This window comes from Ceratosolen solmsi, unplaced genomic scaffold (genome assembly GCF_000503995.2).
Source record: "Ceratosolen solmsi marchali unplaced genomic scaffold, CerSol_1.0 scaffold6, whole genome shotgun sequence".
In the NCBI taxonomy this organism is placed as follows: Eukaryota; Metazoa; Arthropoda; class Insecta; order Hymenoptera; family Agaonidae; genus Ceratosolen; species Ceratosolen solmsi.
The window spans coordinates 11,257,338-11,273,683 of record NW_011948414.1 but is presented as its reverse complement, the minus strand read 5'-3'; the positions used below and the strand labels follow the sequence as shown (position 1 = coordinate 11,273,683).

The 16,346-nt window shown below is 23.0% G+C and overlaps 4 protein-coding genes across 4 annotated transcripts; 3 read left to right on the top strand and 1 right to left on the bottom strand.

Annotated features, from left to right (window-relative positions):
- The first annotated feature begins 975 nt into the window (after positions 1 to 975).
- LOC105368072 (ATP synthase subunit s, mitochondrial) lies at positions 976 to 1,791 on the top strand. Its single transcript, XM_011506978.1, has 3 exons — positions 976 to 1,233; positions 1,307 to 1,469; positions 1,651 to 1,791. Exons 1-3 carry the CDS (start codon positions 1,020 to 1,022, stop codon positions 1,757 to 1,759), a joined length of 486 nt encoding a protein of 161 aa, XP_011505280.1. The 5' UTR covers positions 976 to 1,019; the 3' UTR covers positions 1,760 to 1,791.
- A 699-nt stretch (positions 1,792 to 2,490) lies between these two features.
- LOC105368071 (deoxyuridine 5'-triphosphate nucleotidohydrolase) lies at positions 2,491 to 3,371 on the top strand. Its single transcript, XM_011506977.1, has 3 exons — positions 2,491 to 2,716; positions 2,918 to 3,079; positions 3,141 to 3,371. Exons 1-3 carry the CDS (start codon positions 2,613 to 2,615, stop codon positions 3,316 to 3,318), a joined length of 444 nt encoding a protein of 147 aa, XP_011505279.1. The 5' UTR covers positions 2,491 to 2,612; the 3' UTR covers positions 3,319 to 3,371.
- Positions 3,372 to 3,414: 43 nt separating this feature from the next.
- LOC105368069 (isochorismatase domain-containing protein 2, mitochondrial) lies at positions 3,415 to 4,338 on the bottom strand. Its single transcript, XM_011506976.1, has 4 exons — positions 4,177 to 4,338; positions 3,970 to 4,113; positions 3,725 to 3,910; positions 3,415 to 3,571 (listed from the first exon to the last, which is right to left on the bottom strand). Exons 1-4 carry the CDS (start codon positions 4,303 to 4,305, stop codon positions 3,446 to 3,448), a joined length of 585 nt encoding a protein of 194 aa, XP_011505278.1. The 5' UTR covers positions 4,306 to 4,338; the 3' UTR covers positions 3,415 to 3,445.
- Positions 4,339 to 9,781: 5,443 nt separating this feature from the next.
- Positions 9,782 to 16,269, top strand: LOC105368068 (uncharacterized; the record flags this gene model as incomplete). The annotated part of the gene is made up of 3 exons (XM_011506975.1): positions 9,782 to 10,022; positions 13,410 to 13,794; positions 16,187 to 16,269. Coding segments are annotated over exons 1-3 (483 nt in total), but the record flags the coding sequence as incomplete, so codon positions are not given.
- Positions 16,270 to 16,346: the final 77 nt, after the last annotated feature.

Here is a 16,346-nt window from a genome sequence, read left to right as displayed (position 1 = left end):
TTTTTTTTTATACTAATAGTATCTATGACAATTAATAAACTCTCGACATTACAACTATTATTATTACAGTCATAATTTAGTTAAATACGTGAAGAAAGTAGTAGTGAAAAACTTTAAAATATTTAAGAGAACGAGATGCCTACATTGTAAATTATATTAAAAAAAAAATACTTTTATAACAAGTATGAAAAGTCCGCCAAATAAAAAAATCTTAATAATTAAATTTTAGTCAATATAAAGGAATCCATTGAAATACATTATAGAAAGGGATTTTAATACATATAGTTATAGAACTTATTAACTTGGCAACTCAAAATTAAAATTTGATTTTAAAAGCCAGTATATATAATAGACGTTTTTAAACAAAAAGGGCTTTTTTTTTTTAGGAAAAAAAAAAAGACTATTATTATGTTAAAAGTAATGATATTCAGGGCACACAAATTTTTATTAAAATATATTTACGTGCGCAGAATCGAGAATCGAATAGGAATACTAAATAACCGAACTGAATGTGCCCGTCTGTAGTCTCTTTCAAATTAAGAAAAATTTTTCACAATAAACTTTCTTACAATTGATGCTAGAAGAAGTTTGTAATTCTTATACGTAAATATACACTTTAATAATATTTAAAAAAATGTAAAATAACAATTATCAATCATGTAACCATGAATTAGAATTAAAAATCTATATAAGAATAAATCACGTTGATCTATTATAAAATAAAAAATTTAAATACATTCATTAGAGCTATTTATTTTTATATATATAACTATAAGTACAATATATTTTACATACAAATATGATTTCTAATGTATTAAATTTATAAATTTTTTTTACAGCTGATTCAATAATGTTAAATGCCATCTTGAATATTCAAAAATATGTATTAAAGTGTGGTAAATATAAAATAAAATCACGACATTTCTTTAAATGGCTAATCATTGTATTTAATAGGTAGTAAGAAAATTATATTCATTAAATACAAGTCACATATCGACTCATACAAATCATTTATTTTCATGTTTAGTATCGATAAAGATAGAATTAACAAAGTAGGCCCTGATCAAGCTTGTGCAGAATGGCTTTTACGTAATGGAGCTTTTATAAAATGGTGTGGTTCAAAGAAGTATCTAAAAGATTATAATTTGATACCCCAAGAAATGAGTCATCTACAATTACAAAGCGTTGATGCTACTGATTCTGCTATTCATCATGTTGGATTTCTATATTTTTGTGAGTAAAATATTATTAAATACACTGTATATAAGAAACCATTTCGAGAATTTTATTTCAAATTATTTTCAAGCTGGATGTAAGCATATAGAACAAATTAAGCTTATACAATGTCCTTATGTTGAAAACGAAGCTTTATCATTGCTATCGTGTATAAAAGATTCATTAAAGGATATTGAAGTAATGAAATGTAAAAGGATTACCGATGAAGGATTGTTACATCTTAAAAATCTAATGTTTGTATAGAAAAAATTTGACTTCTAAATATAATGAGATATACTTACCGGATATTTAAAAAATATACTTAATTTTAAATATAGAAAAATATTTTTATAATTCCTTATTATAATCTATTATCTACTTATTGTAGCATGTACGATAGTTAAATAACTTTCAATTGTTTTAATTCTCTTTCAGATATTTAGAAAATCTTAAACTTGGAGATATGCCTTCTATAAAAAACAAATCTAATGTTCTTACCGAATTAAGTGCTGCACTACCAAATTGTAAAATAACTTACAATTAATATAAATAATCGATATCTAAATAAATAATAAATAAAATTTATAGTATATATATATATATATATATAATAATAAATATGTGATGTGATGTAATGATGTGGTTGCTGTTAAATTATATATTAATTAAATATAGGCTAATAATTTTATAATTGAAATACAAATAGGATAATTTTTGTATTAAATAATCTGCAACTTCTTTCTAACTTTACAATTAGAAAAATGACAACAATTAAATTTAATAAAAATGTTAAGATTTTACAATAAAATTGTCCTTTTGATATTAAGGTACTTTTTAAATAAAAATGAATATTATAATTTCATAAGCATAATAAATTATTATGGATAATGATAATAGACATTAATAAAAATCACAAATGAAAATCTATATGCATAAGATTTTACATTCTATACGAATTATATTTAGAGTAGTAATATTAGCAAAATTTTGAGAGGTTCCTTAATAATGATAGGCAACCTTTTGTATTTGTATTTTATTTATATAATATAAATACACTTGTAATCTAAAAAAGTATTGACAATATATTTAATACATCATATAGTACTTACTTATAACTATACTCTGTAAAATTCATCGATAAGAATTTGATAAAATATAAAGGAAATATCTATTTTAAATTTACGTTTCGTTTTTCATTTATACGATATTTGGCGCTTTTCATTTCTGGTGTAAAATGAAATTGACAGGGTAGGTATTTTTCCCGCGTAAAAATCATTTATTTTCGTTTGAAAGTAGCTCGAAAGTTCGTTAATTTCAAACGAAATTTGTAATATTAATTTCTTTTATTAGTTTTAAATTCTTGAATTTTGAAAAAATTGCAAAAATTTGTGTTTAAGATGCCTGTAAATGATAAGTGTGTTTTAAAATTTGTTAAATTAACCGATAAAGCTTTTCCACCACTAAAAGGTTCGGAAAAATCTGCAGGTTATGACTTAAGAAGGTGAGCATTAGTTTTTGTATTGAATTAAATGTTTAAAAATATTTAACAACTAATTTTTAATAAATTATTTTGAAAAATGATTGATATGTTTATAGAATAAATTGTGTGGACAAAATTTTTTTAACGAAGTTTAATAAATCGTAACTTTTCAACTATTTTAATATCACCATTGTAAAGTGTACTAATCAATTTCTTTTACAGTGCCGAAGACCGCGTGGTACCGGCAAAAGGCAAAGTAATTGTTAATACAAATTTACAAATTGCTGTACCAGAAGGTACTTATGGTAGAGTTGCACCTAGATCAGGTTTAGCATGGAAACATTTCTTAGATGTTGGCGCAGGTGTTATTGATGCAGATTACAGGTAACGTTATTTAATTAAACTTGTATTTATTATATTACCTAATATATAAAATTAATTGTAGAGGCGAATTAGGAGTTGTTTTATTCAATCATAGTGATATTGATTTCGTTGTTAAGCGAGGAGATCGCATTGCTCAATTAATATGTGAAAAAATAGCTTATCCAGATCTTGAAGAAGTTCAAACATTAGATGAAACTAAAAGAGGAACTGGTGGCTTTGGATCAACTGGTATTAATTAATTTGCTGAATGGATGGAACACTATAAATTTACTTTTTTAAATAATTTTTTAATAAAATTTTTTTTTTTTACATAATAGTTTATTTTCAACAATCTGTGTTATAGTAATAATTATAGATATTAAGAATTTAATCGGTATTTATATTTTTAATTAAACCTTGAATTTGTTTGAAGTCCTTGTGTTTGGCATCTCCTAAGAGTTTAAAAATTATATTTTCAGACGATGCAATGAAACATCCTATTTGTCTCATTCTCTGTATAAAAGTTAATATTATCACAAATTTAATCGACTATTTTTATAGAATATTTTTATACATTTATTTTCATAGTCGGTATTTAATTCGTTAACATTAGAAATTATTAAAAAGTTAGAAAACTTAATTGAAGATATAGTTACAATTTATTACCTCTAAAGCAAGTAATTTGTCTTCTTTAGTTCGAGATGAACAACAATCGGCTACAGTATGTACTTCGAAACCATTTTTTTTTAAGTCAATTGCTGTATTTTCTACGCAAACATGAGACTCGATACCTATGAGAATAATTGATGCCGGAGGTTCGTTATTGCAAAGTGAAGAGAGTTCTTTACATACCTATTCTGAAAAATGAATAGAATTACATAAATATTCAAATATTAAAATTGTAAACAGACCTCTGAAGTGTACATGCTGAATTGAGTTTTAGGAAAAGGGCCTTTGGCTCCAGATATATTTAATTCTGATATTGTTTTACCTAATGCCTTTGGATATTGTTCGGTAACTATCATTGGTATATCTAATATTTTGCAAGCTTGGATCTTGAAAAAAATTATAATTATTTTTGATATTTTATAAATTTAAAGTATATTTTAAATTATTACCAATTTTGAAGAATGAGTAACAATTTTGTTAAATTCATAGATAACTTTGGCAAATTTCTCTTGCATATCACAAATAAGCAAGGCTGTTTTACTTGGTATTAAAATTGCTTTAGCTGGATTCAAAATCATTTTTAAATAATTAACTTCCAGAAAAATCTACAACTATTATATTACAATTTAAAAATTTCAATTATTGCAATAAAAAAATTTATTGAATTAGATTTCATATAAGCAAATCTATATTTCTTAGAGCAATGGAAATAAAGGTTATCTGTTGAGCAATTTTTATTATAAATTGTATATATAAGTTGGTGCAAAGAAAAATTATGATAAGATTAAAGATAACGCTCTAATTAATGCAAAATATGTAATTCGAGTCATTTATACAACGAATTATAATTTTACCAATATGGCATAGTTGAGTAAATAAATTAAACAAATAAACATATTTAAATAATATGATTTCCATTGCATTATAATCGAAGAATGTATACAAAATATTAAGATTTTCGATTATAATATAAATTTGACGATAATAAGTAAATTATTGTTGAGGTAATTGCTATCTGTATACGAACAAATATTTTATAATTTTCTCTGTAAATAATGCACCGTTAGCACTTGTTTGAAGCACTGTAAAACCCCATTATGATGTAAAGTTATGATTATTAAAAAAAAAACATTATTTTTAAATTTTCGTTGCACATGACTCGAATGCATACACCATCTACTCTTTATGTTTGATATAAAAATATATATAGAATTTCGTACTAAATGTCGTATGAATATGGATATTGTGTCCATAGAAATTAATATGAATATTATTTATAAAATAATACAGATAAAGAAGGAAAGAACGAGCGTAAATATGAGATATACGACGATCCAGGCCTACATTCGAACATATCACCATCTAGCGGTTATATCTAAGGTCACTGTAGATCCTTTTAAAATTTTAAAATAGCATTGCCTATTCAATTTAAAATTTAAACATATGTTAATTAATTTTTATAAAATACTACGAAATATTACGTTAATGAAACTTTGAATTAAGCAAATTCCTATGATTGTACCTATAAGTAATGAAAATAATCCATTACATAATTCTATATTTTATATATTACAAGCGTTTGAAATATTTCTTTAACTACATTCTCACGATATCTTATATCATTTCAACGAATGATTACGATTTTTCACAACAACATATTAATCTAAATATAATTTAATCATTATCCAATGACTATTTTATATTGACACACCACCAAACTCTTTATTTGATATATAGTAATTTAATTATTCCACTTCTAATTGAAATTAATTATCAATTTTTATAATACGAATTTCTTTTTTCAAGAAAAAATGTTTACACAAAATATTACTTAATATTTATGAACCTTATTAATTATTACTGCTTAATTTATTTAGTTATGTTGTACAAAAGATCTTTGTAAAAATATGAACTTATGTATTAACCATAAGTAAATATTAAAATATGTACTGAGAAAAAATTTTTGAAAAACATATTTCCAATGACACAATTTAAACGAAAATAATAATAGTATATTAATTATCATTATTATGACAAATAAAAAATGCATAATTGTTGTAAACAAATATTTTTAAGAATAATAAACACGAAAATACATTTTCATTCAATATTGATGAAATTAGTACTTTAAAATATTAAATATTATTGTATTTTACACAATAAAAAACGCATATAAAATAATTAAAAAAAGATTCACGCACATACAATACATATATATCATATCAGAAAACTTATTTTATGGTATATACTTTCATTCGCTTACAAGTTGAAAGTAAAATAATATATTCGCATATATTTATACATTTATACAATTTTGTAAAAGCAACTATTTTAACTGTTCATCAACGGTCAGCTTTTATTATATATTTTTCATAAAATTGACAAACCTACTTAAGATGAACAGTATGATCAGCACTGTAATGATATATAATAAATCACTACTATTAGAGACAAATCACGATGTTGCAACATGAATGAGATATGAAAAATTAATCTTTAATAAATTAATAATTTTTTATGTATAATCAAAAAAGCATATATTATTAGGTAAATGCTATAATTTATTTTAAAGTTTTATTCGTCATATCCTCTATTTTACAATAAAATAAAATGAATAATGATCAAATATCAATATTTAAATTTTTACTATGCTTTTTTTTTTTATCACGTGTTACAATTATATTATATTTCATATACGATCTAATTATCAAATTTAATGAATATTTATTTTGAATATTACATTGGACATCGAATTTAAGCAATACACATATATCCTTATTATTTATAAATTTGTTTACGTCTGTAGGTGGCACGTATTGATTTCAGAAATTATAGTATCTATAAGCAAGAGAACCTTATATTTGTTTTTTTTGTAAATTAATCATTAAAGTGCGGAAATTCATAGAAACTATACTTCCAGTAACAAAAACAATAACTTTAGCGTAACAAAAATGAATGTATAAATAAATAAGATTTATTACTGTCGTGATACTTTTAAGGAAATACAAAATAATATAATTCTTCATTAGGAAACAATTGATAATAAATTAAAAAATTGTGATATAAAAAACGATATTTAAGGTGTAGAAATAGGGTTGATATAGTATATATTTCACATTTTAGGCGTTTCCAAGATAATATAAAGTTGATTTATTTTTTGCGCATGCGTATGTATGTGTAATGTAAAATGCGCAGTCGCATTGTTGAAAATGACGCTTTCAATTATTTATATGGCTGATTAGGGAATCAAGACAGTGTGAGGTGAGCTAGGACAACATTGTCCTTTGGATTTGGAGAACTGTAAAAGTGCGATGGTCGACTTGAATGGCAATCCTGACGGCCCAATTGGTCACGACTTTAGCAACGGCATCTTCGTGATTCCTGCCGTTATAATTATCAGTATTTCTGGTATTTATCAGATACTTTAACATTATATTAATTATATTAGACATACGGAAAATCTGTACATATTGGTTTATATTAACTACGGATTAATAACAATTGTTAAATGTAAAGAGTAAAATATATAATTATCAGGTGTACTTTACACATGCGAAACATTATATCGTTAATAATTTAGCATTTTATCATAAATAATTGAAAAATTTTTAATAAAACTTTTAATAAAAATTCTAGCTTCGAGGGATGATTCTTCTTTGTATAATAATTGAAAAAAATAATGAAACTTTATTATTACTCGTTAAATTTTATTTTATATTATTTTCTTCATTAAATCATAGTTTAATTGATGTTGAATAGTTGATCACTATTTTTACAAGTCGAGAATACAAAAATGATTATGCTTTAAATATTTTTTAAAAGAAGTAAATCGATATCTTAGGAATATAAACTTTGTTCAAGTTAAAATATCTATTAAACTATTAAAATATCTAGAGATTTTGCAATTACAGATTTTTATTTTAAAAATATATTTAATTCAATAAAGGGACTAAACAATTTATTTAAATATCTAAACACGAATGATTTTTTACTCTTTTTAAAAATATTAAATTTATATAAATGGCTATTCAATACAGCTAACACATACATTAATAAAGATTGTTTAAAATTTAATTGATAATTAATCGGAAAGTTAATTTTAATCACGATAATTGAAAATTAGATAAATATGGAAGAAAAATTGTATGTTTATATATTTGTATTCAACAATACTGATTAAAATAAGTCAAACATTAATAATTAATAATATTTCTCTGAATATTATTCTCTGAGTATAATTAATTAGCAATGTTTTTATAATATTTAAATTAATGTTGTTTAAAAATATCTTTAAGACTATTAGCTTGTGTACGTTATTTTATTAATATTATAGAAACAAACGAAGTGATAATGTAATTGAAAATGAAATTAGTAATCGTGTAGTAACTGATTAGTAACGTATGATAGTCATATTAATAGAAATTTTTTTTATTTCTCATATAATCATTTTCTAAAAAATTTAAATATCAAAATTTTAATAAAATAATTAGGAACATGGTAAACTTAGTTTAACATTATGCTTTGTAATACAAATATAATATTCTTTACTTTTTTGAGTCATAGTAAAAAAGAATAATTAATTTTTATTTGTGTTTTAATTACATTTTATTTAATTGGATAATAAATTAATAGAATATAAATTATATTATAAATAAATGGCACTAGACATGATTTTCATAAAATTTATTGAAAATGCATTTACCGAACTACAAATTTAATAGCAAAAAGCTATGTACTTCCTTGTTATAATATAGAAAAATATACTTCTAAATATTAGAAAATAAATATATAACATTGAAAAGTAATTCTCAAAACAAATCTCATGAAATACAATATATTTAATAAATAAATTATATATATTTAATATATTCGATATAAATTATTGTCATCGATTTTTATTCATAAAAATCTATTCGAACAAAAGGATGTATTTTGAAATATTTTCAATTTTTTATATAAGTGTAACTTGAATATGTCAATATTGCAATCTAAATATGCAATAAAATTAAAAGATTGATAAATTTTGATTATTTTGAAGAACTATTGGGAAGGAGTAATTTTAGAAATCTTTTTAAATCCATATTTAAAAATTAATGAGTAGTAAACATTTTTTTTTCTCGAAAATACATTGTTCTGCTGAAAAATGATAAAATTAATAAACATATATTTATTTCAAAACTCTAATTTTTTTTTTCACTTTAAAGCTCAATAATTTAGTTATAGAAAATTGTTTCGGTCGTAATCTCGGTTCATTGAAAAATATTCGTTTAAATCGTTTAAACATTTTTGTTAGATTCTATTAAATTTATATATCACATACACTTAACAATGTAATTTTTACGAGTGGTATTGATTTACCTACGTGTCCTTCAACTAAATTATACAAAATTTGTATTGACAATAAAAAATTTTCAACATATTGTTGTTTCTAATTTAGTTTATTTATTAAAATTAATATTTCACATTAATGTTGCGAAAAATTGTTATTATTAATAAATATTAATAAGCTTTATTATTATTGAAGTATGTATGTGTAACGATTTAAAAATTAGAATGAATTGATTTTTAAGAATAAAAACGAATTGTAATTAAAATTGTATTCAAAGTAATTTTTTTGTTTACACAAAATCATTAAAAAAAAGACAAAAACATACTTTAAAAGTCCTTATGGTTTGGTGTATATACAAGTAATATTGGTGGCTTTCAAAGCCCATCTAAAAGCTTATAATTCATTATTATCTAATATCACTAGTTAGGGAAACAAAATTATTAACACTTACAATGTTATTATGGAAGCAATAAGTATTGTTTCAGTAACGCTCTAAGCACTTCAAATGGAGCTGTGACGCGGGAAAGCTATAGGTCAATCACTATTAGTTTAATACGCTTTCAAGGATTCCTTTAAAATTGAGGATTGGCATCTTTAACACACGAGCTTTTTAAGCTTCGTATAGTATTGCGACTAAAGGCCGAATTTATAGGTTAATAATCTGTTGTCGAAGAGTTGTAAGTAATTTACAGCTTCCCATTCATCGGCATAAAGAGATTCGAGAGTCAGTAGCACAATCCATCCCGAATGATCCTCGTGCTGAACCTTACGAATGGGCTGGCATTGCGTGACGCGTTTATCCCCACTTCGTCTCACCTGGCATTCGCGATGCGTTCGCTGTAAGAAGAAAAGAGTCAACGGCCACGTAGTCGGTGGCTCATCGAGCGTCTCTGTCTCTCGGGACCAAAAAGCCGCGCACCCGCGATAGTCGTCGCCAGATCTGAGCGCCGTATGCTCCATTATAAGGTACTTTTCTTCATTTTTTTCTCATATCAGCTGCTTTTCTCATAATCGATTGCACGTTATCGGCTACTTTGCTTTACGCGACGCTTTTTCCTGATCGTTTACTACTAATTATGCGAATTCGATGAGTTCACGCATAAAAGAAAAAAAAACAACGCGTAAAAATAATAAATACCGTATTAATCGTTAATTGCTGAAATGTATAACTTTGATTTACAAATTTGGAATTATTGAAAAAATTTCAACAAACACGTACTTCGTATTCGACTAAAATTTTGCCAAGTGGAATGTGGTTGTATCGGCTGTATATACTTTGTCATGGAGATTTTAAATTTATATTTTTCTAGTTAGTCGTTCTTCATTTATTAGTTGAAATGAGAAAAGAAATGCAATTCTAATTAATAAAATCTATCGATGTACTTAATCCGTTTACATAAGAAAAGACTAACCCAGAGAAATAGAAGAAAAATATATACAATTATTAAAAGGTATTTTAATATAATTGATATGTTATTGAAAAAGTTTGAGAAACATTTGTTTTAATTCATAAAATTTTTCTTCGTGTAATATAATTATTTGAATGTCGTCTATCTTCCGTTATTTATAAACTAGATTTTTCATGTATCATAAAAAAGTTTGGTTAAAATATTATTTACAGTACAACACAAGAGATTAATTTTAATATTATTGATTTCGAATGAGTTGAATTCCATATCATTTTGTATAATTTTAAAATTGTGTCAAGTTACACACACACACACACACACACACACACACACACACATATATATATATATATATATACATACACACATATATATATATATGTATATATGTATAACGCTAATTCATTTTACGTCTGTGAATGTTCTTATAAGTACCAATTCTTAATAAGTGCCTCTAATAAAATACTTTCATAAAAAAAACTGCCGAATTTGAAAGTTTTTGACTTGATTTAAATCTAAGTATGCTAACGATGGCTGTTGATTTTTTATTCGTATTTTTGTAGTTTCAAAATTAATTTATTAGCCCTTCAATTCAATAGCAAATATTAAATATAAATAATTAAATGATCGAGTTTATACTGAACTGTCTAAACTAAAATAAATATAATATTATAAAAGTAAAATATTGTATGAAAACTAAAATATCATATAAAACAATTAAACGATTTGCATATGCTTAAAAAATGTATTTTTAAATATGATTATAATTCATTATAATTTTTCCAAATTTTAAAATTAGTGGTAAAACGTGGTATTTTATTCGAATCTAAGTAATTTATCTTTAATATTAAAAAGTATGTATGATATTTACAAATTAATTAATATAAGGAATAATAGTTTTCAGACACAAAAAAAAAGTATTACGTTGGTTAATATAAAATTTTTCATTGCTAGCGGTGGTACATGAATTATTATTATTATTATTGTTATAGTTGAATAAAAAGTATATTTAGGTAATTATCTATCTTATTGAAATAAATTATAATAGATTGAAAATAAATAATATGTATTTCTTTAATTAAACAATTGGAAATTTAATGCGATGATAAAGCATTAAAGTTGCAAATTAGTTTAAGGTTTATTCGGATTGTTGACATAAGTTAAACAATTTAATTAATTTCTTTAGATTTTTACAAATTTAATAAAAAAAATTTCATAGGCACACATTTAACGTACATATGTATTTAATCTGTTACGAATTGTTAAATACTAATGAAACTTAAGAGTTTGTTTCAACTGTATTCGATGTTAAGTCCACTCATGTTTAGCTAACTTGTAGATTAGATAAAATGATAAGAATACTATTTGCCCCGTATAATTCAAATATTGACAACGGATTTTTAGATTTATGACTTTTTAAGGCGTGTGCTTTTATACAAATAAACTTTTATGTTAGATAAAAACGCTTAGTCAAGTAAGTGTAAGCATTTTTCGGCATTTCGTTCGTTCAATATTAAATTGCAATGATAAAAAAAAATGCATTTTGGATAATTTAGAATATAACGGTATACTAATTAATTAGGTAGTAAAAATTTTTTAAAATTTACAGTAGATCGAATTATTTCATATATTTTCCCTTGAATTATATTTAAATTTAAATTCTATTTAAATTAGTCTTTATAAATTAATTAAGGAAATAAATAAATTGTGACATTTTCCATTTGTTTGAAAATAAAAAGGCTACTTCTGTTGGGTACAAAATAATATTTTCTTTATAATTCTCATTTCTTCTAAAGATGTTAGAACATTTTTTTTTTTTTTTTTTTTTTTTCAAATGAGTTCCGAACAATTTTTAATCAACTGCAAATTATCTTAATTTAAATATTTTTATTATTATAAATAAAATTTTCAAAATATTTAAATAATTTTATTCAAAATTTAATTACATCACGCCTGACTAGATACATTTCAATTTTAAATTCAATTACTAGCAAAAATTAATTGTCGAAAAAGAGTTAAAATTTGTTATCATAAATAAACATACATTCAATTAAATATGTTTTGCATATTTATTTTTTTGTATTTTTTTAGAAAAATGTATTTTATTGAAATTATGTACATTTACCGATATGAAGACGGAATTAAGTTATTGAGTTATTGAGTTTTGGCTTTAAGAGTCTTTATTTTAATAATATTTTAATAAAATTTTAATAAATTATTTCGTGTTTAATTTAGAATTGTTTTAGCGATATGTTATTTTCAATTTAGATAATGCAACATATTTATTCGGATAAATCTATAGTAATTTCATTCAAATTAGATAATGTAATTGTTATTTTAGAGATTAAAAGACTTTATCAATGTAAAGATAACTTATATATTTCTAATTTAGAGTAAACATGTTGACTGGAAATGTAACTTAATTTAATAAATTCTGAAAATATCGGTTTTAGATACAAATTATCCTTTTCTTGAAATATACTATATATATATATATATATATATATATATATTTATTTATTTACCCTGAAATTTCACTATATAAGTACTATAGAAAATTAAACTAATAAAAATTCTTTTATATTCTATTCTTTTATACATAGACATTCTTTAATAATATATTAAAGATTAAAGAAAAACACATATTACAGATAATTTGTATATTTATTTAATTAAAAACGTCAATATAATAATTGCTTTAACATTTAAAGAAGATGGATTCCTTAAAAAAAGAATTAAATAATCGACCTATTACTTTATGAATGAATAATATTTAATAAGCCAATAGCGTTACTCAATAACTTAATATTTTTAAGTTCAAGTACAACTTTTATATTGATCGTAAATCAGAAACGATGTGTCACCTTAAGATGCATTTTGCACTTTGTCAACTTAACTTTATCCACATGTAAAATAGGAACGTATTTGTGGGTACTGCATTTAGTTCAAGAAAATCAAGGAAAGCAAAGAGAAAATGCTGTCGTTACTTACGTTGCTGACCTTACGTAGCCTTTTTGGATGGGCCCCAGTCTTAGCTTCACTTGACAAATTAGGCGAAGATATTGTCATTGAGAGTGATGTACCTCCTGTCAAGAATTTTCGAGATTTTTCTAATGACAAAATGTCTACATCCGAAGAGCTGCTTAGGGCGCTTAACTCAATGAGTGGACTCTCCGAAGACGACAAGGAGGCGATACGTCGCGATATTTTGAAAGGAGCTTCAGGTCCTATTGTACCAGACGATGATGCGAGCCTTCTAACTGCGTCCTTTTTTACCTCGCAGTTTTTAATACTCTTCTCCTTGCTGTCGCTCATCGCATTTATTTTTGGTAATTTATGCATCTATTAGAGTTTTTAGATGCCTTATTATCGATCAATTCGTAAAAATAATTGATCGATATCGACATGTCCATATTTGATGAGATATTCAAGAAAGTATCTTTTGTCGTTAAATTGCTGTAACAACTATAGAGTAGATAATTAATTGTTAAAAAATATTAAGTTTTATTTATTATTTTTATTATGGATAATATCAATTAATTAATGGAATAACTATTTATTCCATTAATAATTATTTATTTTTCCAATAAATTTATTATAATTTTATTAGCTGTGACTCATTTTTAGAAAATTTATTACTAATGATAATGTTGTTACTGCATTTATTTGTTCATATAATAATATCAATACTTATTTTAGGACATTATGAAAAAATCCATAGCCACAAAATGGTTATTATTTGCTTTATTTTAGTGTAAAGTTATTAATTATGATAATTCCGTTAAGATCCTAACTCACATTCATTTTTATAAGCCCCTAAAAATTATGTACATTAGCTGCATAAACTATTAGAAAATCAAGAATTCTCATTAACATGTTCGTAACATTTTAAACAGTATATATTTTTAATGTATTTTTTAATATATTTTTATTATAATGTTGATTATTATTTAAATGAATATAACGAGTTTTCATTTGTAGCTAGTAACACACTTCTTAAAATAATATTCAAATTATTAATATCAATGATATATAGTTGTCTATTTGTTGGTGATAAATAATGACAAAATTTATATATTTTATAATGAATGATAAAGACATGACAAATTTAAATAAATAAAAATAATTTATTGTAAGTTAAGCGATTTTAATTTTTATCCATTTATTATTATACACTTAGTATACTTTATAAAGTATGAATACGCTAGAATTGTTTATTAAAAAGTAATAGAATCATTACCATCTACTGAGTGATTTATAGTAGAAATTTATTGGGTTTATAATCAAGTCCAAAAGTTCAAATGAGATATAAAAGTGGTATTTTTAGTTTATCTTGAAAGAGAAAAAAATTTTAATCTTTTATGCTGAACATCGAAATATTTACCTACTGGTTTAGAAATTATATATCACTCATATTGTTCTTATTCTTGTTCTTGTTCTTGTTCAGTGAAATTATTATCAATTCATGAAATCCTATTGAACTTCAAAATCATAAAATGAATGTTTATTTAAAAAAAAAACTTGAAGTATCAAATTGAATTATCGCATTATCATAGAATCATGTTTTACATAATTGATTATGTGGAGATGTTTTACTTTTATATTTAAAAAAGATATTTAAACTCAATTTATAACAAGTGAATGCATAACTTACGAAATTAAATTTCATAAAGTATTATTAAAAAATTTTTATTTTTCTGAATTCTTTCAACTATTATTATTTGTATAAATAAAAACAGCCTTGAACATATTAATTATCATATACAAATGTTTAAATTATGAAAAAAAATATGAAAATTTTAAAGATACTTATCTTCCACAAAATAGGTGGAAATTAGAGTAAAATAAGATTATAAATCTTTATTCATTGATTATGTAAAACATCCTCCGAACGTTGAAATAAATATAAAATATCTTTATTTCACTTTTTATCTCAATATATTAGAATCGATATACATAAATAATTTAAATTAACTAATATAACAAATATTTTAACATATTTCTTTAATTACACGACCTTTTTTTTTTTTATAATAGCAGTTACTTTGATCATAGAATTAAAATTAAACTTATCAAAGAATAGTCTTTTAGAATTATCCTTAAATAATAAGAATGTATGTTAATTAAGTTGATATTTTAAAAGACAAATTTAAATTTGACATATTCTATTATCAAAAACATATAAAACGAAAAACTGCAAAAGCAAAGTATGATAAAACATTATATAATTGTACTATTATATAATTAATGTTTAAAAATAAAAATTAATTTTTAAGAAAATTTTTAATATAAAACCTTTGAAATAATCTAAAAATATTAAAATTAATTCAACATTTTACACACAAGTATTATTTAAATTTACGAAAATAATACGCTTTACTAGTTTAACGAGAACTGTTATTTTAGTTGGTAATTATTTTTAAATTAAAAAAATTATTCTTTATAAATAAGCAAAACATAATTAAAATACTTATTACTTGTATACTTTTAAAAATTATTTAAGCAAGTCTTTATTGATATAAATTAAAAATTAATAGTTGTATTGAAAACTATTTTGGCTGCAGATCATTTAATTTCTTATTTAGATTATAACATGTTTAAAATAAATTTTAAATTATTTATTAAAATATGTATATGAACATTTTTGTCATGATAAGGAAAGTATACCCCTACGTGTAATATAAATATTTTTATAATGTTTTCCTTTTATTTATTTTTCAGTTTTCTTCGGATATAAATTGTATAAAAGTTTATCTGAGCGTGAAAGAAAACGAGAAGAAAAGAAGAAAAACAAGCAGATGAAAAAGAAAAATAAATAGAAATTTTTTTAACTAAAATGTGCGCTTATAATTATTAAAGTTACATTTTTAATGAATGAAAT

Coding starts and splice junctions, on each gene's coding strand:
- LOC105368072 (XM_011506978.1), top strand. CDS start 1,020: ATGTTTAGTATCGATAAAGATAGAATTAACAAAGTAGGCCCTGATCAA. Junction 1,234..1,306: donor TGTTGGATTTCTATATTTTT/GTGAGTAAAATA, acceptor ATTATTTTCAAG/CTGGATGTAAGCATATAGAA. Junction 1,470..1,650: donor TTACATCTTAAAAATCTAAT/GTTTGTATAGAA, acceptor ATTCTCTTTCAG/ATATTTAGAAAATCTTAAAC.
- LOC105368069 (XM_011506976.1), bottom strand. CDS start 4,305: ATGATTTTGAATCCAGCTAAAGCAATTTTAATACCAAGTAAAACAGCC. Junction 4,114..4,176: donor TTACTCATTCTTCAAAATTG/GTAATAATTTAA, acceptor ATTTTTTTCAAG/ATCCAAGCTTGCAAAATATT. Junction 3,911..3,969: donor TCAGCATGTACACTTCAGAG/GTCTGTTTACAA, acceptor TTTTCAGAATAG/GTATGTAAAGAACTCTCTTC.
- LOC105368071 (XM_011506977.1), top strand. CDS start 2,613: ATGCCTGTAAATGATAAGTGTGTTTTAAAATTTGTTAAATTAACCGAT. Junction 2,717..2,917: donor GCAGGTTATGACTTAAGAAG/GTGAGCATTAGT, acceptor TTTCTTTTACAG/TGCCGAAGACCGCGTGGTAC. Junction 3,080..3,140: donor GTTATTGATGCAGATTACAG/GTAACGTTATTT, acceptor AATTAATTGTAG/AGGCGAATTAGGAGTTGTTT.